General features: G+C 34.1%; 2 protein-coding genes across 3 annotated transcripts in view; one reads left to right on the plus strand and one right to left on the minus strand.

Moving 5' to 3' along the window:
• Positions 1-4,328: 4,328 nt before the first annotated feature.
• The window catches only part of PPAT (phosphoribosyl pyrophosphate amidotransferase), a 42,153-nt gene continuing 23,072 nt past the window's right edge, over positions 4,329-23,409 (minus strand). The window contains exons 2-11 of the mRNA XM_074276156.1: positions 17,464-17,533; positions 16,020-16,226; positions 13,019-13,131; positions 12,705-12,850; positions 12,464-12,536; positions 11,531-11,682; positions 11,151-11,278; positions 9,173-9,394; positions 8,440-8,560; positions 4,329-5,624 (exon numbers count right to left, since the gene is read on the minus strand). Of these exons, the coding sequence (XP_074132257.1) occupies positions 5,428-5,624; positions 8,440-8,560; positions 9,173-9,394; positions 11,151-11,278; positions 11,531-11,682; positions 12,464-12,536; positions 12,705-12,850; positions 13,019-13,131; positions 16,020-16,226; positions 17,464-17,533 (1,429 nt within the window). The 3' untranslated portion in view covers positions 4,329-5,427. The remainder of the gene's footprint in view (positions 5,625-8,439; positions 8,561-9,172; positions 9,395-11,150; positions 11,279-11,530; positions 11,683-12,463; positions 12,537-12,704; positions 12,851-13,018; positions 13,132-16,019; positions 16,227-17,463; positions 17,534-23,409) is intronic.
• Positions 20,406-23,409, plus strand: part of PAICS (phosphoribosylaminoimidazole carboxylase and phosphoribosylaminoimidazolesuccinocarboxamide synthase) — a 41,898-nt gene continuing 38,894 nt past the window's right edge. Inside the window, exons 1-2 of one of the 2 annotated variants that reach the window (XM_074276153.1) lie at positions 20,406-20,815; positions 22,526-22,612. In XM_074276153.1, the coding sequence (XP_074132254.1) occupies positions 20,425-20,815; positions 22,526-22,612 (478 nt within the window). In that variant the 5' untranslated portion in view covers positions 20,406-20,424. The remainder of the gene's footprint in view (positions 20,816-22,525; positions 22,613-23,409) is intronic. The other variant, XM_074276154.1, reaches the window with a different exon arrangement.

Here is a 23,409-nt window from a genome sequence, read left to right on the forward strand (position 1 = left end):
GAGACAATAATTATCTAATTCAGTATGATTGATATGACCCTGACCCTACAAGATGTTATGGGCCAGAACTTGAAACAAGATACTGAGTGGAATTGAGGAGACATGGTTTAAATCTAATTTAGCATTGATCTAATCCTACAACAAATAATGATTTCCTAGTGATTAAATGATTGGTGTATACTCAGTGTGCACCATATAAGGAAGAAGTTCTCAGGGCCAGGGAGGACTTTGGGAAAACTTCTGGGAGATTCACAAGGCAGAAACCCACAATCCCACACTCTTGGAGGCAGAGGCAGATTCATTCCAACTTCGACTTTTGTGCTGGCTGCAGAGATAGGGAGGACGAGAGGCTGAAGCTGGCTGGAGACATTCAGACAAGAGCTCTCAGGAACCAAGGAGAGAGACAGGCCTCTATTAAAGCTAACCAGGCATAGGAAAAGATTCAGGATTTTGAAGGGCACAATAGAAGATCTGGACTTTAACTCCTGGCTGAATTTTGGGATTATTGAACTGAACTGAAAGGAAGGCTGCCCCCAGAAGCTCCCCAAGAAACCTGCTCCCGAGAAAACAATTACAATCTAGAGAAACAGACCATTACAAAAAACAAATACCAATAAAATGGCAAATGGTGAATGTTAAAGCTACATTATGTCACAAAGTATGAAATACTGGACTTCACCTTATCAAAGAACTATGATAGCAAATGAGGATAACCAGTGATAATCACATAACACCAGGGAAGGCCTTCAGTATCTTGAAGGGCCACCCTATGGTGAAGATCTGAGAAGCCCCATGGGTCTAGAACCTATCATATGCAGGCAAGCATGGAGGAACTGCAAATTATTAAGAAATGGAAATTCTATTTCACTGAAATTACAGAGTTATTTAAGTAGAATCTATTTAAAACCACCCTTAAAATTGGAATCTATTCAAATCTTTCTAAATTAAATTTTTCCTGCAAACAAAATTTTGCTTTAAAAGCTGTAATTTTTTTTTAAAGAATTCAGTATACTCTTTAACATATATAACATGTATTGGTCAATCTGACATCTGGGGGAGAGAGTGGGGGGAAGGAGGGGAAAATTTGAAACAAAAGGTTTTGCAATTGTCAATGATGAAAAACTTTAAGTGCCTACTGTAACAACTTCAAATAAATTACACATTTTTTTTTAAAAAACCCAACACAATACATTTGCTCCTAAAACTGAACAAGACTAAAAAGTTGTGCAAAAATAACATATGTAGACCCTTTTCAGTCTGAAAAAATGTACAATAAAAGCATAATTCAAAGAACATAGTAAAATATAAATACTGTTTAAACTGGGAAAAAAAGTCATTTTCTGAGGTTGATTTTTATATGTTATCTAATCTGACTTTTTTTTTTTTCAGTTTAATGATTATTTCCATTGTTTTTCCCCCAGGTTATTTATTAGATGTCTTTCCCCCATAATTCTCTATATTTAGGGAACATTAGAGACCATCTAATCCAACTTCCTTTTTCAGATGAGGAAAAGGAGATAAGAGTGAACTTGTTAAATTCACTCCAGTTATTGCAGATTCTGGTTGAATCGAGGGCCTAATTCCAACTCCAAATCTCACTCTTCTCTAAACCATGGTTTTGTAAAGCAAGTTTTCTTTTATCTTTATTTTCTCCCATGTCAGCTTACTTTCTACATGCTATTTTTCCCCCCACAATATTCTTAACTTTAATTCTTTCTTAAAATTTTACAACATCCATGACTTTTTGGACATCTCATCAGATAGCTTCCATTTTCTTCCCATCTGCATTACTTTCTAAATTTTATTTTCTCATCTGTTTTCCCTCCCCCAATCATGTCTCAGCTATTTTGATTCTACCTCAAAGAGTCAAAACATTTTGAATGGAAGACATGAATATTACTTTTCCTCAGATTTGAAGATAGGTAATTACTACCTGGTTGCACTGTTTATGGCTCATTTGTAATGGTGACCTTAACAAAGCTACAAATTTTCTTGCCCTCCCCCCCCTTTTTAAAAATAAGGTAATTGAGGTTAGGTGACTTGCCCAGGATCACATAGTTAATAAGTATGAGGGGCTAGATCTGATATAGGTCTTCCCAATGCCAGGCCAGCAACTCTGTCCCCAGATATCACAGACATGAACCACTTTATTTCACTTTAAGCAAAACAAAAATCATTGGGCCCCTATTCAAAGGAAATTACATTCATCTTGTCACTATTTTAAGTGACTAAATTCTGTGTCCCCAACTTTTAAAAAAATTGTTATATATGAAATAGATTTTAAGTTTTCATACATATCCGTTGAAGTGAAACACATATACAAGTGAAAACATGTACTGTCATTGAGTTTCCTTCTTTCTTCACAGAGATACCTTGAAATTTTCTGAAACTTTTTATGTATAGAAGGTGGCAATATCTCAATAGGATCTAATACAGTAACATAAGTGTCACTTGCTTTGGCCTAAGAGAATCCTTGTCCCAATTAAATTGAACTAACAAGTAGCGTCATTATTTTCCATAATACTGTACTTATTATCATATAATGTTTTCTGTAGGTACTTATCTTTGGTACAGTATATGGATCTAATTAATCCTTTTTATGTCCATTTGAATGTTAGATTATCAGCTTTTGATTAAAAATAGGAAATATGAAAGAATATATTTTCAAGAAGTTATATTAACTGATCAGTAGAAAAGTAAAAATAAACCCAGTTAACATTATTTTTGACACTATAAAAATCGCTGTTGAGTCCCTGGAATTCATCCAGTATTATAAAAGCATCTTTCATTCAGACAGATCACAAAGAAGTCATAAAAAAGCTAGTATATTTCTTGCAAAAACATCTTTCAATTTACAATATTCTATTTACATATTTTATAATGAAAATGAAATAAAAGGACACAATAAAGTATATAGACAATAAAATTATCATCACTATTTCCCCCCATCAGAATTATATAAAAACTACTTCAACATTTAACAATAAAATGAAAACACAGACAACATAAACATGAAAGTCAAATCAGATTTTGATTTAGTACTTCCCTGAGTCCCTGATTTGCAAAGTCAAATGTAAGGCTGTTACAAACATGTGACTTAAAGGCTTTGACTCCCAACAACCCACACATATAAAGAATCATTCTGACATGACACAGCAGAAAGGTTCATGTCAAAATAATATTCCTTATCAAGGTTTCTTTAAAATTGCTATCAAAGCCTCTACTTTGGGGAAAGGGCAGTTGGCAGCCTATGGAAAGCGAACACTGAGTACATGGGACTTGTCATTTGTGCTACTGGACATGAGGATAAGCCAGAACAAGTAAATTTGCCAACTTCCTTGTGCAACATTTTCACTCATAGATATTTGAACAAGTGATGAAGGCAGGTTGTAGGAAAGCTACCCAAGACCTATATACTGTAATGATGCTACATACTGCCTGGATGTTACATAGGGTCTGTTGATGTGTGAAAATATACCAAATAATAAATCATTATTAATAACTTAAATTCTCAAACAAGTTGTGTCATAAAATATAATGTTCCATTCAGTTACATTAAGAAAACAAAAGTTTACATATATATATATATATATATATATATATTTTTTTTTTTTTTTTTTTTTTTTTTGGCTGAAGCAATTGGAGTTAAGTGACTTGCCTAAGGTCACAGAGCTAGGAAGTGTTAAGTGTCTGAGAACCAGATTTGAACTCGGGTCCTCCTGACTTCAGGGCTGGTGCTCTATCCACTGCGCCCCCTAGCTGCCCCAAGGTTTATATTTTCAAATCCCTACCACTACCACCACAAAAAGCCTAATTGTGGATGCATCATCACTTGAATATGAGCACAAAAAATATCAATTTTCCATGATTTTTAGAATATATAAAAAATATGTATCTATGCAAGTTTACCTTTTTGCACTTATGAAAATAATTGATCAGTTGAAAATGAGAATTTGTCATGTTAACTACTAGACTAACCAATGATATGATTTTAAAGGTCCCACTCAAATTACAAGCAAAAGGTAAAAAAAAAAAAGCAGCCCTCCTGCAAAGAATTCATTATTTTACTTAATATTTCAAGTTTTTCTTGGAGCACCTCAGACTTGCAGTTCAGAAAACAGGTTCAAACAACTCCTATAAATATGAGTACCAAAATAAAGTCAAAATTATTTTCAATTATTTTGCTCCTCTTCCCTATACGTCTAGGAGACATGCCCTTACATTCTATTTTGTGACATTACCAGCAGAGACACAGTAAACAATGAAATATAGTTCAGTTTCATCCAAGAAGCCTAAATTACAAAATAAAACACAACAAGCTAGAATGGTTCCTAGTTTTTATCCTAGGTCCATGGATTCTTTATTATTCCACGGGCAGTCTCATGAAGCCTATGAACCCCTTCTCAAATTACTCTTTTTTTTTAAACATTTAATTTTTATTCTCAATCACAGTAAACAGTTTTTTAAAACATTTTTTAAAAAAATCTGAGTCTCAAATTGTTTCCTTTCCTCCCAAGCCCCTTGAGACAGCAAGCATTTAAAAATAAAATATATAAGTTTAATAATGAAACAAATTACAAGTGAAAGACAATTATTTTTTAAAAATTGTTTTTAACTCCATGAATTCCCTGGTCTCGATGATAGTTTTATTTTTCAGTGATAGAAAAATTTGAGGATATGAATAAACAATTATTTTGTACTACATTTCCATACAACATATATGTACTGTATACAACAAATCCCTATGGACTCTTCATTCTACTCTTTTGTGGGACATACTTGAAGTTATGAACACCCTGTCAACTCACCTGCCTTGTAATGGTAAAATTGGTATATATATAGTATATATATATACCAATATATCAAATAAGAAAGGCCTCCTCTCCCATTCTGCTACGCTAAGACGCTGATTTATGAAAACTCAATTATGAAAGCATTCAGAAATAAAATGAGGCAATTTATTCATTAAATAAAAATAGTAAAATCCTATGAGAATTTTTTGGCAAGTATGGTAACTGAAATCCCCTCATAGCACAAACTTGAAATTTTGTCCTATATTTGTTTGATAGCTTGAAATAAAATGTGTAAAATCCCACTAACAATGCCCTAAGAGCTTTTACTGAACTATATTGATAAAGCTGAAAGCAATATCCAACATTCCTAGATAAAATTACTTGACTGTATTAAATCTAGGATATTCAAGATATTAAAACACTTTGGTTCTCACATCTTATAAAAAAAAACCAAATAAACAAGATAACAAAGGCAAACAAAAGCATGTTGCAGGATTTGAGGTGTTAAAAAACTACTATTAGTAACACATAAGGCATAACTTTTGATTCAAACTTTTGATTTTTTAAATTCAACTTTATATCACACCTTTTACCTTTTTTCCCCCCTTTTTCTACCCACCACTCAATGACACATTCACCATTCTAATTTTACAGGATAGTCTCCAGTAAGACATGCTGTACAATGCCCATCCTTTTCAAAGTATTTCAGACCATTTCCATTTTCTTGAATTATATTTTCTTGCTTCTCTATTTTCTGCTTCTTCAATTTCATCCCTTCTTGTACAGATGATATTAAACCTTCCACAGACAGATATACAACACTGTTAGCCCCTAGGGGAAAAAAAAATAAATAAGGTCACTGATTATCTAAAAAATAAAAGTATAAAGCAGGATAAAAATCAACTCTTTGGCTCTAAAGTGCCTTTTTTTAAAAAGACTTCTTTTATAATTTAAAAAAAGGCTTGTAAAAAAGTACAAGGGTAAATATCTGTACTTCCTAGAAGAAGAGTTCCTTTAGAGCACCATTTGAGCAAGGGAGAGCAGAGAAAGGGAAAAAAGTGATCAGGTGGGGAGACCACGCTTCATCTCCAGTCCACTCCTTTCCTTTTCTGTTTCCCCACTGCACAAATGTTACTCTACATGCAAAACATTACCCCAGCCCTCTGTAACTAAACAAACTGTACACTTGCATTTTACATTAACATGACATCCTGACAAATCACAAAATTATTAAAAAGGTCTCTTTCAGTCTCTAGGGAAATAGCCCATGAGAGGAGATTGCATCGTGGGGAGGCCCGAGGGGGCAGAGGGGATGGGGGGTGTAAGGGGGGAAAGAGGGAGTGTCAAAGAAGAAAGTAACAGGAGTCACTGAGTAAGCCAATTAAGGAACTTTTCTGAAATTACTGTGGAGCATGATTTAGTGTATCTGACTTTAGTGTACCTGACATCCTGCACAGACCTCAAACTCCAGCCTCTACACAGGCAACACACCACTTATGAGTCACTGATCTGCTAAGATTAGGAGAACATAAATCAAGGAAACCAGCATATCGAGTCCCACTTAATTCAGAGTAACATTAATAAGTACAGCATTGTGGTAAGTGTACAACTAGTACAAAAATAAGGAAATTCTATCAAAGCTGACCAACAATGTGAAAATAATCATCTGAGACCCACGTTTCACATTAAACAGCAAAACTAAGTGCTACCAAAGTGGACATATTCCACTACAAATGCTCAAGACTTGTAATATAATTCATAATACTAAACTAGGTTGTTAATATGACAATATAATTCCAAAAATACTCCAAGCTGATAACAATTCTTTTCCCCATATAGTGAGAATGGGTGATAAGCACAGGGCATCTAAATAGCTGAGTTAACAAAAATTATGTAACCATAAACAGGATAATCATCAAGAAGAGTAGGAAACAATCACAGCAACAGTCTAAACAGTGAGGAAAAAGGTCAACCACAGCAAAACTGAGTACAAACCAGATGAAGAAAAACTAGTATCTGACAGTGTGAAGATTTACAAATAGTGGTAGGAGATAATTTTTACAAATGCAGAATGCAGGTCATATATCAGCCAATTGAAAGTTGGAATGTGGAAAGATTCGGTTCTTAAGGACAGTTAGTTTTCCAGATGAGAAGTGACTTGGCTATGAGAAGGAAAGAAAGGTTGGATGCTTCTGCTGATGTGGGGACAGAAACAAGATTTCACCATTAATGCATAGGATGGGACTGAGTCTAATGCTGGGGTTTTAGTCTCACCTGGGAGAATAGAAGAATGGGAATTCTATTAACATAAAAGAGGGAATTCAGAAGAGAGCTGGGGAGGAAAATGAATTCTTGAATTGTTGAAAGTAGGATGCAACATACATATGAAGTCTGGTGTAGGAGGAGATGGAAATTAAAGGGGAAATCTAAGAGAAGGGGGTAAAGAGAGTAAGAAAGAGGATAGATTCAAAGAAGGATTAGAGGCAAAACTAGGTTTGAAGGATGGATAATGAAGGATGTGAAAGATAAAACCTAAGACAGGGATCTGGTAATGGAACAGGAGATGAGTGCTTCAAGAACACAATCGTGGCGCTGAGCACACGCCTCTCTCACAACCTTCTATGTATAGAGGAGTAGGGAGCAACTTGTTCCTGAAGAGAGCAATATGTACAGGAAGGAGGGAAATATATAATTAATAAACGGGATAGGTTAGAAAGCAGAATCCAACAATATTATTTACAAGAAATACACAAATATAAAATTCAGAGTTGAAAGACCAAAGTAAAATTTATTATGCTTCCATTAAACTTGATGAGGAACAGTAATTATCTGACAAGGCAATAGCAAAAATCAACCTGATTAAAGGAAAAGACAGAAAAACTAACCACTTCATGCTGAAAGGTACCACTATGAATCAATATCAGTACTAATAATATTTAACATGTTTGTACAAATGGTACAACATTTACATAATTAAAGAGACTATGAAACAGTTGTTATTATCATTTAAGTATTGAGGTCATAATGATTCTGTATTTGCTTAATATATTTTTTGTAGAAACCAAAGGAATGTCCAGAAAGATTTGTAAAAAATCTTAGTAATTTAAACTACTGATTTAGACAAATAATGAACTGCTTTCTTCAGGAAAAGTACTTGTTACAGCTGTGTGATCTTTCAATTACAATGTTGACAGTAGAAAGAGAACCTTAAATAAGGTTCCAGCTTCATTTTAATTAGTAATGTAACCTTAAACAATGCACAACTTCTCTGAATTTCAGAGTTACCAAATGCATATTGAGGCTAGTATTAGCAATATTTAAAAGTCTGTTGGAATTTAAGGAAATCAAAGATCTATGAAAATTTTTTAACCATGGGGGCAGCTAGGTGGCGCAGTGGATAGAGCACCAGCCCTGAAGTCAGGAGGATACGAGTTCAAATCCAGATCAGACACTTAATACTTCCTGGGCAAGTCACTTAAACCCAAATTATTGCCACAGCAAAAAAAAATAAATAAATAAAAAATAAAGGTAAAAAATTAACCATGAGGCTTTATATAAATGCAAACTCATAATTTTATTGATGGTAATTTAATTAAATTTTAAAATGGTAATTAAATTAAAGATAAAATTTGACTTAATCACCCACCTATATATTTTGCAAGATCATCAAATTCAGGCCTATTGGCAATAAGCTCTTCTTTTGTTGGAATATTTATTCCCATGTAGCATGGGAATCTTATTGGTGGCGAAGCTACTCGAATATGAACCTTGAAAAGGAAATATTTAAATAATGTAAAATTCTGGTTAGTGAGATATTGATTATTGAATGTTACCACTCCCAAATATGTGCCCTTTGCAAATTTAGAAAGCATGCCATCTATACCTTCATCCAAATCATTAATTAAAATATTTAATACCACAGCATCAGAAAGAGAAGTTTAAGGTATCCCCACTGGAATACTTATATAAAAATTCAACATGTAACAGATATAGGATCACTTCACTCAGCTCACACCATGGAACCTTCAAAATTTCCCATTTGCAAGGCTTCCAGAGAAAAATCTTATTTTTTTCTGGTTCTGTCTTTATGGAAAATGGTCATTATTTTTAATAAAAAAAAATTCTCAAAAAAATTTTATCATTTGTTGTCCTATCAAGAACAAATGGTTCTTTCTTTCTAGAGATCCTCCCCCCATCTTTTGTGAAATTATCCAAGTTCCTTTTAAAGACTTTTCTATGGGCCATCTATCCTGATCTTCATAGTATCCTTTTTCTTCAAAGTTTCCAATGATCTTTTCCAAAAATCAAATAATTCAAAGTTTTTAATATTACTATTAACTTCTCTATGCACTCTGTCAACAAAATGAAAATTTTCTTACCTCTTTTGCTCCAGATTCTTTGAGCAACTTAATTATGGGTGAAATGGTATTGCCTCTTACGATGGAATCATCTATCAAGACAATCCGTTTGCCTTTAAAATTATCAGAAAGGACTCCAAATTTTTTTGCCACACCGAGCTGTCTTAATCTCATATTTGGTTGAATGAAGGTTCTTCCTACATATCGATTTTTACAAAGTACTTCTACATATGGAAGACCACACTATAAGGAAAAAAAAAAAAAAAAAGCAATGGACTAGATACACAAATAATATTAAAATATAAAATTTACATGTTAACAGAGCTTCAACATAAAATGAGAACGCATGTTTTTAGTGAGCAAACAGGTTTTTTTGTTGTTTTGGAATATGTAGTTTGAAATATGAGGCATACCCCAAAAAACTTTATAAACTAGATAAAGGGAAGAAGGGGTTGATTACTATGAAGGTTCTTTGTATAAAGGAGAAGGATAGAGACCTGACAAATTTACTTTTGAGTTTTCCTGAAGGTCTGTCTAAGGCAGCTTCTTCTCAGCTTGCACCAATTAGTCCTGGTTGTGTCATCTAGATAACTAAGTGGCCTAAAAGATAACAGTTTTGGGCCAGGAGTCAGGAAGAACCAAGTTCAAATATGCCTTCAGATACTAATTGGGTGATCTCTGGCCGGTCACTTCATCTGACTCTATGTGAAAAGCAAATGATCTTAGCAGCTCCTTCCCAGGGCTGTTGTAAGGATCAAATGAGATGTCGTAAAACACTTAGCATGGGTCCGGCCCCTAGTACGCTCTTAATATATGTTTGGTCTTTTCTCTTCTCCATTCCCCAACTCTGGAACCAAACACAACAAATCTCATCTCTTTAACGTGACAACCCTTCACATACTTATACCCAACTCACCCTGAGTCTCTCACCTCTCACAGTTCCCTCACCTGATTCTGGCAGAGCATGGATTCAATGTTACTCATCACGCTTAATAATGCACCTGGGGGGGGGGGGGCAGCTAGGTGGGGCAGTGGAAAGAGCACTAGCCCTGAATTCAGGAGGACCTGAGTTCAAATCTGGTCTCAGACACGTAACACTTCCTAGCTGTGTGACCCTGGGCAAGTCACTTAACCCCAGACTCAGAAAAAGAAAAAATAAAAATAAAAATAATGCACCTGGGAATACGCTTCAGCAGATCAATAATCCTTCCCAAACCATAGTACCCATAACTTAATAGCCTAATACTCCAAATGAGGTCTGTTCAGGGTTCAGTGCAGTGGGACCCTCAACTTCTCAAATCCTAGCAACTACGCCTTTCCCAATGCAATTGAACACCACATTCACTCTTTTGGCTGCCACAGCACACTGATGAACTTGTTAAACTTGTTAAAGGTTAAGTCCACTAAAACCACCAAATCTTTTCACAATTTCTTTCTAACTTTTCTTCCTCCATCTTGTATTTATGGAGCTGATTTTTTTACCCCAGTGAAGATTTTATCACCTTGTGATATTCAGCACAATATTCATAATCCTTTTGAATCCTTCCTCTAGCATCCAATGTGCTAGTGTTATCACTCCCAGATTTGTGCCCTTGGCAAATTTAGGAAGCATGTCATCTATACCTTTATCCAAATCATTAATTAAAATATTGAACATCATAGAATCAAAAAGATAAAGGTATCCCCACTGGAATACTAATATAAAAATTAATGACATGTAACATTACTTATAGAAAGGAGAAATCTTATTTTAATTAAGAATATAGCATTTGAAGCACAAAGAAAGTATCTCTCTAAAATATGGCAATTTACAGTATGTTTGGCAAGTTTAGACTACTCTTCTCAACTGAAAAACATCTCAGAATCTCTTAAAAGAAGGTAATGAGTAATACCCCTCATAAGTTTTCCTCAATTATCCCTAAAATAAGAAATAACTAGGTTTTTAAAATGTAATTACCATTAAAATCACCAATTGGATAAAAAGTTAAGAAGAAAATACCTTTCCTGCATAACCAAGAGCTGCTGGTGTGGCTGATTCAGGAACAGTGCTAACCAAGTCTGCATCCACAGGGGCTTCAATGGCCAGTTGCTGACCACATCGGTGTCTAACTGTGTATACCATCTGACCTAGTTTTATTAAAAGAGAATTGTTTTGACCACTAATATTTTGTGTTATTTAATATTAGTATTAATTTAATATTAATACCTTCTGGCCAGTAATAAAATCAAGATTAAGAATAAGAGATACACAGAGAAACAGAAAGACAGTAAGATAAGAAACTTAGCTAATGGTTTGGACAATTTCTGCTAAAAGTGAATGAACTTTTAATAAGGTAGCTATGTAAACTAAATAAATAATGAAAGGACAATGTTTCTTACCTTCAAATATACTATCTGGTCTTGCAAAATAAACATATTCAAAGATGCAGAAAGCCACTGGATCTCCTCCAGACCTTGGTACAGTATCAAGAGTCTGAACATTATGTCTGGATATTTTCACAATTTCTCCTGGCAAAATTTCACGATAATACCTTAGGGGGAAGGAAAACACACAACATAAAATTCCAAAACTCAATATTCACCTCTCTAAAAATTTATAACAGGTATAGAATCATGAGTAGTACCCAAAGTATAAGTGTACCTATATATAAAAACATAAGGATTTTTTTCTTCCTATTTATGATGTCCACAATATTTGTTTCCTCCATTAGAATGTAAGCTCAATGATAGCAGGAGTCTTTGTACTTGTTATTCCCTGGGCCTCCAACAGGGTCTGGCCTATATTCCCAATTTAAAAAATACTTGTTGACTGACTAAATCAAAAGAAAACAATGACAATGCAAACACTAAAGATAATTATTTAAATGGTCTTCCAAAAAGGAAGGTTCTTCCAAATAATCATTTGCAATGATTGTTAAATTAAATATTCTTAAATTTGTTATGAGACATTTTTCAAAAATCTGAAAGATTAAAAGAAACTGTTTCCCACATTAAATATTCTCCTACAAATGTTCCTACTTCATTAAATTAACAGATGTCTGACAAAAGCAGCAATGAAGAGTGCACTGAATTTGGATGAAGAAAAATGGTCTGTATTTAAAAACTACTTCTTCCCTTACTACCTACCTCTCTGTGGCCTTCTGAATTCCTTATCCCCCTTTGGGCCTCTCTTTCCTTACCTGTAAAGTCATGTGTTTGAATCATATGACTTTAAAGGCCCTTCCAGGTGTCAAAGTATGATCCCTAAAGTTCTCATTAGCAATTCAATTATCAATGAAAATATCAACACTTAATACATTATAAAAAACTTACACTGCACCAATAGATAAAAAACTGCAGGATTCAGATGATACTACCCATCCTTCAGTTTCAGAATTATTTCTTCCTATAAAGGATAAAAAAAAAAAAAATCTATTTTAGGTATAACAAAATTAAATAGAAGGAACAAATCCATAGAATATTCCCAGGAGGTCACAGGGGTAGAAACTATTATCAAACCTATATTAACATAGCATGCTTGAGTCTTCTTTCTCTTTATTCCATTGAACTTTACCTTTTCCATTTATATCAGAGACAGGAATAAGACGTCCAATACACAGGGGGCGATTTCCATAAGGATCTCTTACTGCATAAATAGCATCTCTGTGCATAATAAGTAAGGAGTATGATGTAGGGGCTTCCTTCATTAAATTCTTAATTCTGAAATGACATAAATGTAAGTTATGTATATGCCAACATGTATAAGTTTATAACTGTTGAATATGTACATATCAACTTATATCTGCACATAGAAACAGATCTCCAGCACAGACATGGCTCAAACCTAAGTTTTTTAGTCCTGCTGACCCATTTTTCTTCCACAAATACCTTGCCACCCAATCAGGGCTGTCATCCCTTTCATGTGGAGGTGTATATGCCAGCAACTGGGTGATCATCTCACTGTCAGAACCTGTGGACAGCCCAACTCCATGGCGCAGAAGCTATTTTTAAAAAAAGAGGGAAGGGAAAAAGAAGAAATTGACAATTAGCTAAAACTTTAAGGCCTACTAGTCTTTACGATATCAATGCAACATCACAAAATATTTAGGAACAGGAACACTTCATCCAGATTTAACTGCGGGTTCCAAAGAATTATTAAATTGACCAAACATTTATTGAGCAGCTAGCACCTCGGAGAGTGCCCTATCTATAAAAAAATAGTTAACTCAGGAGACTAATGCAGAAGAATGAGATATTTCAATAGGACAGAAGTACCCAAATAAGTAGTACAGAAGCAGTTTTGGCAACATTCCCAAAAACCCAATTAGTAAGAGAAGACTGCCAGGGGTATGTGAAGCTGATGGGACTGTGAGGCTAGTCACACTAAGGGCACCACTAGCCAAACATAAAGGTGATGGAGCATTACCTCACCAGGGGGAGATGACAAATGAGAGGCTACATGGGACAGCCCATACAAACCCATGCATGTAAAATAGACAAAACCAGAATACAATGTGATGACAACAATGACATGAGGGGAAAGAACTCTAAGACTCCAGGATGCTGATCCAAGATGTGAACCCCAAAGTCTTTGAAAGAATGAGGCACACCATCCCACATCTGGGAGACATCCGGGAGACTCCAAGACTGGAGAGCTCCAATGATCCCAGGACATGCATTCAGCCATGGGCCGTGTAGAGATTTCTAGAATGCTTCTAGGAGTACTGATACTAGTGAGTAGTGAGAAATATGAAGAAAAAAATGGGAACAGATAAAACTGAATTTTAAATGCAGAAGAGAAGGGCATACAAACCAAGAAGACATTTTGCTGCCATTTTACTGATGTGTAGAATTACTCACAGAGAACTAGAGCTAGAAGGGAATTTAAAAATGCAGCCTAATCCAACCCACTTTTTTTTTTTTTACAATGTAGGAAACAGAGGAGTGGGGGGAAGTGACCCACCCAAGGCAAAGATCTGAACCCACCCTCCGACCTCTTACTTCCCTTTCCACTGGCCAAAGCTAGCCATGTAATATATAAAGTCGGAATTTCTTATACAACACTCTCTTATTCTTTGTATAGTGAAATGCTTATGTTTGCTTACTGCTCAAACTACCAAAGTTTTTAAAAGATATGGGAGACACTCATTAGAATATTCTCATTATTATGGCAGTTAGAAAATATATATATATATATATATATATATATATATATATATATATATATATATATATATATATATATATATATATATATATATATATAAACAGAGAACAAGGTTGTGAGTTGAATATGAAGGGATAATCTTTTTTTTTTAAATGATGAAATTAAGAAGTGAGAGAGGAAGAATGGCAGAGAGGGAGAAGTGGAATTATCTGCCATAAAAAGAGGCAAGAAAAAGCTTTTACAGTGGAAGAAAAGAGGGGAAGAGAGGAAGAATGAGTGAATCTTACTCTCATCAGAATTAACTGAAAGAGGAAATAACACACATACTCAATAAGGATATAGAAATTTATCTTACCCTGCAGAAAACTAGGTGGGGAATGGTATGGGAGGGGGTGGGGGTGAAAGGGTGATAAGAGAGTATATTGAGGAAAGGAGTGCTCAGTAGCAAAACACTTTTGAGGAGGAACAGAGTGAAAGGAAAGAATGGGGGGGGGGAGCGTGAATAATATTGGCATTAGTAATTTTAAAAAACTTTTCAAAGCAAGTTTCTCTGATGGACTATTACTGTTCTCTGGGAAATGATTGAGCGGGAGGCGCTCAAGGGGGAAAGGGGGGGGAAGTCCTCCATGAATAAAGTGAAATGTACTGTATCCAAAGTAATAGCAATGTTCTGGGATGACCAGCTGTAAATGGCTTTGTTATTCTCAGTAGTACAGTCATCCAAGACTACTCTGAAGAACTTATGATGAAAAATCCTATCCATAATGTGAGAAGAAACTGATCAAGTCTGAACACAGATTGAAGCATTTTCTATTTCTTTATATTTTTTAAACAATTTTTCTTAAGAGTTTTGATTTTCTTTAGGGTGGGATATCTATGTTTTCTTTAACAACTTGACTTGACATTTAACAAATGTTAAAAAATTGTTTTGAATATAATGGGGGAAATTAAATAAATTAATAAATCTTGGAAATAAATAAAGGGTGTGGAAGGTGCAGTTGGCAGGATTAAAATGGACATAATAGAATTATTTTCAATGGTATGAAAAACATGAATAAAGGGGGGAATTAGAAATAACCACAGTTTATTCAAGGGTCCATAAAGATATGATCCTGATCCGGCTAAAGTAAAAGGATTTAGCACAAGGCATTTAAAGGTAAATAAAGACTGTGAACCTGAATGACAAAGGTAAAGAATAAAGTCAACTGAAAAGGGAAGTTCAGATTTGTTTTTGTTTTCAGGGGGTTAGTGCGACTCACAGTGTGGACAAAGGGATCCATTTCCCTAGCAATTACTAAAGATCTCCTTCCTGAAACTTGATGAAAAGTTTAAACTAATGATACAAATCTGGGTGTCATCTTTGTAGAGGGAATTGTTGAAGTTGTAACAATGAATTTGCACTGAGCAGGTGAAGGAGAGTTGAGAAACTAAATCTTAGGAAATCTCCAAGATTCAGTAATAAGGAAAAGATAACAAAGCAAATCATCTTTCTCTTTATCCCTCTTCTAAGACTTAATGTTTTAACACTGAGTATGGAAATAACAGAGGGAGAGAGAAAAGGGGATAGCTGAAGGGTCCTTCATATCCTAGAAAATTCCGCTCTACTTATACAATCCACATAAAACATAATCTTTATCAAATTATCTAATATACCCTAAGCAAAGATGGCTAATAAGACAACACACTTTTCCAATTTAGTTATAAAGTCCTTAGAATTCTCACCTTTCTCCTCAGACGAACAGAGTTTATTAATTCTCCATTATGTGCCACTGCAATCTTCCCATGGAGAGTTTCAACAACAAAGGGCTGACAATTCTCTAATTCACAGCTACCGGTTGTGGCGTACCTTGTGTGACCAATTCCAAGGTTTGAGACATACAGCTTCTTCAAATTATCTTCAGTAAATACATGATTTACAAGACCCAGCCCCTTATAAAATAAATGTAAATTGATTAATTCAAAGAAAACAGACTACTAAGATGGTCAGTTATTTAATTCATGCCAGACATTTAAGTATCAGTAATTTATAGTAATATTCCACAGGACTGGGGGCTAGGAACAAAATGATAAGAACAAAACCACTTTTTGACTTCGCTTAAACAAAAGGAAAAGTACTAAACTGTGCTAAATCTCAATGCTAACTTGGGAAATCACGTATTCTTCATTTCTATTTATTAGTTATACTGTCAAAGTTATTTTTAAAGATAACAGTGGAATAAAAAAGAAAGTGAATATTGTCAAAAACTATATGCAAATAAGCTTGAAAACTGAAAAAGAATGAGGCAAACTTTTTATTTATTTTGAAAATCACAGGGGGTTGGATAAATAAACTCTTGGTTTGAGTAAAAGCCACATATTCTGCTTATAGTAAACAACAATCATCCCATGGATATATTATAAATGAAAATTATATTAATTTTCCCTGTCCATTGTCAACTCTAAGCCATTGTACACTACTAGGAAGGCAAAAGCAGGTTCTTTAGGAAGCAGCTACAGTGGCATCAGGATCAGAACTCTGGCTGTTGTTCACTACCAATGGGAAGTCAGGTCAGTCACTACAGTTTCCTGGGCTGAGGAAGTTAAGGTAGGCAACATCTTCTATCTAGAACCTTGCCATTAAGATCACCTGTCAATTCCACCCACAGAAAGAATAGAAACTTGGTATCAGTAAACAGTATCAGGACAGAGATTGCTTATCACACTCTTTATTAATTTGTATTTCCAGATAAGCCAATTAGAAATAAAAAGAACAAAACTCTTATACTTGGTATGGGTAGGATTGCTTTCCTTCCTCTAAATTGGAGAAAATAGGATGGCCAAAACAATATGACAAACAAGACTCTTTGGGGGCAATATAATAAATATTTAAACTGTAATTCACTTTCAGCCTAATTAACCAAAGGGAAAATTCTTTATTAAAGGTTTATCCACTCACTTTGAGAAAGATGCTACATAGCAACATTTAAAATTGAAGAAAATAACTGAGCATTTACTGCTTTTATGAATATTGGCACAAGAAAAAAAAACAATAACTTTAAAATCCCATCACTTCTTATTGCAAGCTCAATCATTTTTCTACAATGTTTTATCTTTAATAAAATTATGATTAATTTGTTTTTTTTTAATAGGAACCTGGAAATATGAAAATGAAAGAGCATGACATTACCTTGTGGGTTCGAATTGTTGGCATTAAACCATATCCATCACTTGTCACAATTCCAGCACTCTCCTGACCCCTGTGAACACAAAAAGGTACCAATAACTGTTCAAACTGCCTACTAATTGATAAAACTTTGTTGAAGAAAATGATATATTGGATGCCCACCAATTAGAGAATGGCTGAATAAATTATGGCATACGAATATTATGGAATATTATTGTTCTGTCAGAAATGACCAACAGGATGATTTCAGAAGGGCCTGGAAAGATTTACATGAACTGAGGCTGAGGGGAATGAATAGGACCAAGAGATCATTATAAACTTCAACAACAATATAATACGATGATCAATTCTGATGGATGTGACCCTCTTCAACAATGAGAGGAACCAAATCAGTTTCAATAGAGCAGTAATGAACTGAACCAGCTACACCCAGCGAAGAACTCTGGGAGATGACTATGAACCACTACATGGAATTCCCATTCCCAAACCCTCCATTTTTGTCTGCCTGCATTTTGATTTCCTTCACAGGCTAATTGTACACTATTTCAAAGTCCAATTCTTTTTGTACAACAAAATAACTGTTTGGACATGTATACATATATTGTATTTAAGTCATACTTTAACATATTTAATATATATTGGTCAACCTGCCATCTGGGGGAAAGGAGGGGGGAGGGGAAACTTTGGAACAAAAGGTTTTGCAATTGTCAATGCTGAAAAATTACCCATGCATATATCTTATAAATAAAAAGCTATAATAAAAAAAAATTTTCCTTTAAAAAAAATTTAAAAAGATATTTTTGTAAAATTTGAAAAAAATGTTATGTATGCATGTGTACATATACTTATATATACATACATAAACACACAAAATCACACTATATTAACTATTTATATAAAAATATAACACCATTTTACCACTGCTCAGAAATTGTCAGTGATCTTTTTTAAGGTACTGTTTGTTGGATTAGAACCATTAATTAGAAAAATGCAAATCTCATACATATTAGATTGGATAAGATGGCAGGAAAAGATGATAAATGTTGGAAGGATGTGGGAAAACTGGGACAATCTAATTAGAGAATGGTTGAACAACTTATGATAAATGAAAGTAATGGAATATTATTTTTCTATTTAAAAATATGAACAAGCTAATTTTAAAAGGCCTAGAAAGATTTGCATAAACCGATACTGAGCCAAGCAAGCAGAAAAAAGGAGTACATTGTACACAATAACAGCAAGAATGTATGATGATCAATTATGACAGACTTGGTTCTTCTCAACAGTTCAGTGATCCAAAGAAATCCCAATAAACTTTGGATGGAAAACACCATCCGCTTCCAGAGAGAGAACTACATAATATTCAATTTTTTTCTTTTTCTCTTGTGATTTTTTCCCTTTTATTCTGATTTTTCTTTCAAAATTATTTATAAGAAAATGTGTTTTTTTTTTTTAAAGGTGAAAAAATTGGATTGGAAAAGCAGTTATTTTAAACACATACTCCAGAACAAGAACCCCTAAACAAGATCAAAACAAGAAGCTGCTCCCTAGTCTCAACCTGCTATTTATTTAGATTTGTAGGGACTGAAACCAAGCCTGTTTTGTATAGCATGTATCTTTTAAAATCTCATTTTCTTCTTCCCCCCCCCCACCGAGGCTGGGGTTAAGTGACTTGCCCAGGGTCACACAGCTAGGAAGTGTTGAGCATCTGAGATCACATTTGAACTCGGGTCCTCCTGAATTCAAGGCTGGTGCTCTATCCACTGCACCACCTAGCTGCCCCTAAAATCTCATTTTCAAATAAAAAGCTAAAATTAAAACAAAAAAAGATAAATAAAATCTCGTTTTCATTTGAAGTTAAAAACAAGTGTATAGACTATTTTCCTGGGACACCTTCTCTAAAACTATCTTTTGACCCTATTAGGCTTACAAAGACCTTCTATAATATCCTTGACAGCCTATGTCTGGTTATTCATCTTTCTATTCCCTAATACAAAAGCTTACAAAAGTACCATGCACACAATAGGATCCTAACAAATTATTTATTTAACTAAAACCTAAAAATGACAATAGAATAAGATTGTGCTTCTATAGAAAAATCAACTCAAATCTTTTGACCATAATTCAGTCTGACAGAAGAGTCAATTGATTGAAAAACTGCTTGATTGGCAGCATTCAGATCTAAGTTTATTTTCAAAATACCCATAAATTACTCAGCTTATTCTGATAAATGGTTTTTTAATCAAATATTTCCAACCAACTATCTTAACAATTGCTTTCATAGCTACAATTAATATGTCAAAAATTACCAGCTGTCCTTCCTACCATGGTATAGTGGAAAAAGTACTGGATAGAGTCTGAAGACTCGAGATACTTAATAGTTGTAGGGTTACAGATAAGTCACTTTAGTATATCTTTCATTCTTGGTTTCCATCTGTCAAGATTGGGATAATTCCCCTGGTATTTACCTCACAGTGTTGTGAACAAAATATTTTGTAAATATAAAGGCACTATATAAAATCGATATATTTATCTTTAGTATATCACTTGCAGAAAATTGGCATGTTAAAGTCATTAAGACAAACTGGTATCACTAGGATCAGTAAAGTTGACTTATTTCATCTTATAGAACTGTAATAAATCGTATTGGGTAAAACAGTATAATACATAAGAGCAAACTAAAAATGTAATTTCTGTTATACTTAATTGTCTTTTTTTTTTTAAAATGGAGTGTAAGTAACTCCTCTTGCAGATACCCAAAGACTACTAATCTTTTAGGTCTTGGCTCCTTAATCACAAAGCCTGCTTATTTGGCAGTTTCTCAAGTTACACCCTTCAGGCAGCTTGAACCAGTTAAACTAGATCCTTTCAGCTCAGTGGAGCTTATTGACAACCAGTCGTCTGGTTTCCTAGGAAACAAAATCTTGGCTAGAAATAGTGAATCATTTCCAGGTCACTTTCAACATGGAGAGTGGAGCAGGAAAGCATTGGACTGAAGAGGAGGTTAAAGCATTGCTAACTGTTTGGTCAGAAAAAAACATAAAAAAACAACTTTACAGAACACTAAGAAATAAAGGAATATTCATTTACATCGCCAAAAGACTTCAGGAAAAAGGCATTTTCAGAGACTGGAAACAATGTCGTGCAAAGTATAAAAATCTGAAGTATGAATACAGGACAGTTAAATATGCCCACAACTCTGGGGATGGCTCTAAAACTATGAAGTTCTTCCGTGAGCTGGATGCAATATTACAATATGAACCTGTCTCACAATTAACAGAGGATGAAGACAGCAGGGATCTGACAAGTGAAACCCAGCTGGTCACAAGATCAGCCTCAGAGCACATCATCAAAGGTAAAAAAAAAAAAAAAAAAAAAAAAAAAAAAAGTATTCCTCCTATGTTTTTATTTCTAATAATGAACTATTATAGAATATAGGACTGTAAGTGTGTGTTATACATACACAGCTTAAAAGAATAAAAACAAAAATCCAATTTATGCTCTGCACATAAAAAAGCATCATTATAATCTGTAAAACACAGCAGAACCTCATTAAAATGATACTAACTTGCTCCTTGAGCATGTTAAAATGGATTGAAACCTGAATTAATCTCGTATTAATATTACTATAAACTTTTATTAGAGACAGTCTAATGAAATTTGTTTAGACCTATTCTATGGCTTTTAAGCACAGATAAATGATATCAGCTGGTCACAGTCAACAGGATCAGGGTGTGATTATAAGCAAGGCAAAGGAAGAAATTTGGAGAAACTCTCAAACAAGGTTTTTCTTTTACTTCAAAATAAGAATCAAGGCATATGTTGAGAAATAAATGGGAGGAGAAAAGGTACTAAATTATATCTAATATATTGATTTCTAAAAGATTGCTTAGATAGTACAGAATACTTAGTAGCACTCTAAAAAATGTTAAATTAAATTCTATCTGCAATAAACAATTACTATATTTTGCATTTCTCCATTAGTTATCAATAACAAGGTAATTAACCAAAATTTTCCTCCATAGAGATGCTATTCAGTAGCTGTATACTCTTATAAACCAGTTTTAGTTCATACCAAATGCTCTATTAAATACTTTTATCTCTCCAATGTTATTACATCCAACTGGCAATGCTGGCTTCCTAAAAAAATGACCAATGAGATCAAACAATCATTCAAAACTTTTTCCATGAGCCTACCAATGAAAAAAGGTCAATTGCACAATACCTATTTGGTGAATATAATTCCAATATGCAGTGAAAACAAATCAATAAAAATAGAAGTCGCACCTTTATTCTAGCTTCTGAGACATACTAACTAGTCTAGTAACCTCAATGCCCCAGTCACTCTGGGGCTGCAGAGTTCCTGATGATACATTTACATTAACTGAAGGATTTGCTCACCAACAGAGTCATTAAATGAAATCAGTCATTAAAAAACAAAGTAAAACACCAAATACCCCACCGCACTTATGATTCAACTTCAAATGTCAATTTAATGAAAACCTAAGAACTGTTTGGTCCTTTAGTTTTTGAATTTGCTTTGTTTTTGTCAATTTGCTTTGATGATACAGCGTCACCCTCCTTGATAACTAAGTCACATGTGTGTCACACCTTATAAATAAAGCCATACAATACAACCATTCTTCCAAAGATACTGACACAGTTGCTTTAAAAATAAAAATTCTTAAGAGCATTTAAAATAAAACAGTCTGCACATTTCTCCAAACCTGTACAAAAGCCCAAATATACTACAACACTGCCCAAGTCTGGGGTCTTTTGAATTGGTTCAAACTGCACAACCCTCAAGATGGGTACAACATGAAATAAAAATGTCAATGAAAGACAACTAATAAATTTCTAAGTAACTGAGGATATTTAGTTAAATTTGCTATACTAAACAGATACATTTGTAAAATACATATACTAAAAATTACAATATCATATATTTGCTGTTAAACCCAGCCCAAACCACCACTTTGACCATTATCTATTCACAGATAACATTCAAAAGTACTACTCCTTTTTTTCTGTTTATTGCCAAATGGAAACTTTGTTCTTCCTTCAGGTGAAATATCAGTTGCACTAGAAGATGACAAGGATATTTCAAGGGATCCTTTACTTTTTGTTTCTCATGTCAGACCAATGGAACTAGGTATAGTATGGTGGAGCTCATCATCCCTCTCCCACAAAAAAAAGAACAATGATAAAGTAAGACAGCTTAAGTCTAAAAATGGAATAAATATAAAAGAATTTCTAATCAGATGAGTGAGGAAAATAACTTCTCTATTCCCAACATTAACATTAAAAGCAAAAAGAATGCCCCCTTTCACCGTAATATAAGACAGATATCTAAGTTTATGTTCCTTTCTTCCTTTACCAGAAATAGAAAAAAAGAAAAGGGCATTCCAAAACAAATGATTCTTTTAAACTTAATTAAATAATCTTCTTGAATTTAAATTATTCTTTAAATGATGATCACTTTCCCAATAACCATGTAAAGCCATTTTTTTTGTACAAGCAAGGCATGGGATTATTTTAAAGGTTAAACTTCCTTTCCTTAGGGAAAGGAAGGGGGTAAAGGATCCAAATCCATTTTTATAGTGTTCTAGAAATAAAGGGCCAGAATTTCAACAAGAGGACAGAGTATAAAATCTTTTTTTTTTCCCTTAGGCAATTAGGGTTAAGTGACTTGCCCAGGATCACATAGCCAGGAAGTGTTAAGTGTGAGGCCAAATTTGAACTCAGGTCCTGCTGACTTCAGGGGTGGTGCTCTATCCACTGCACCAACTAGCTGCCCCTGGGTATCAAATCAAAATTCATGGCTTTCAAAAGGTGCAAAAACCTGGAAGGAGAAATATCTGAAGGGATGGGTTGTGAAAATTAGGTTTATAGAGATGCTTCCTTAAGCAATAATGCAAATAATTTCCTATAAATAACACACTGTAGAGA

This window comes from Sminthopsis crassicaudata, chromosome 6 (genome assembly GCF_048593235.1).
Source record: "Sminthopsis crassicaudata isolate SCR6 chromosome 6, ASM4859323v1, whole genome shotgun sequence".
Lineage (NCBI taxonomy): Eukaryota > Metazoa > Chordata > Mammalia > Dasyuromorphia > Dasyuridae > Sminthopsis > Sminthopsis crassicaudata.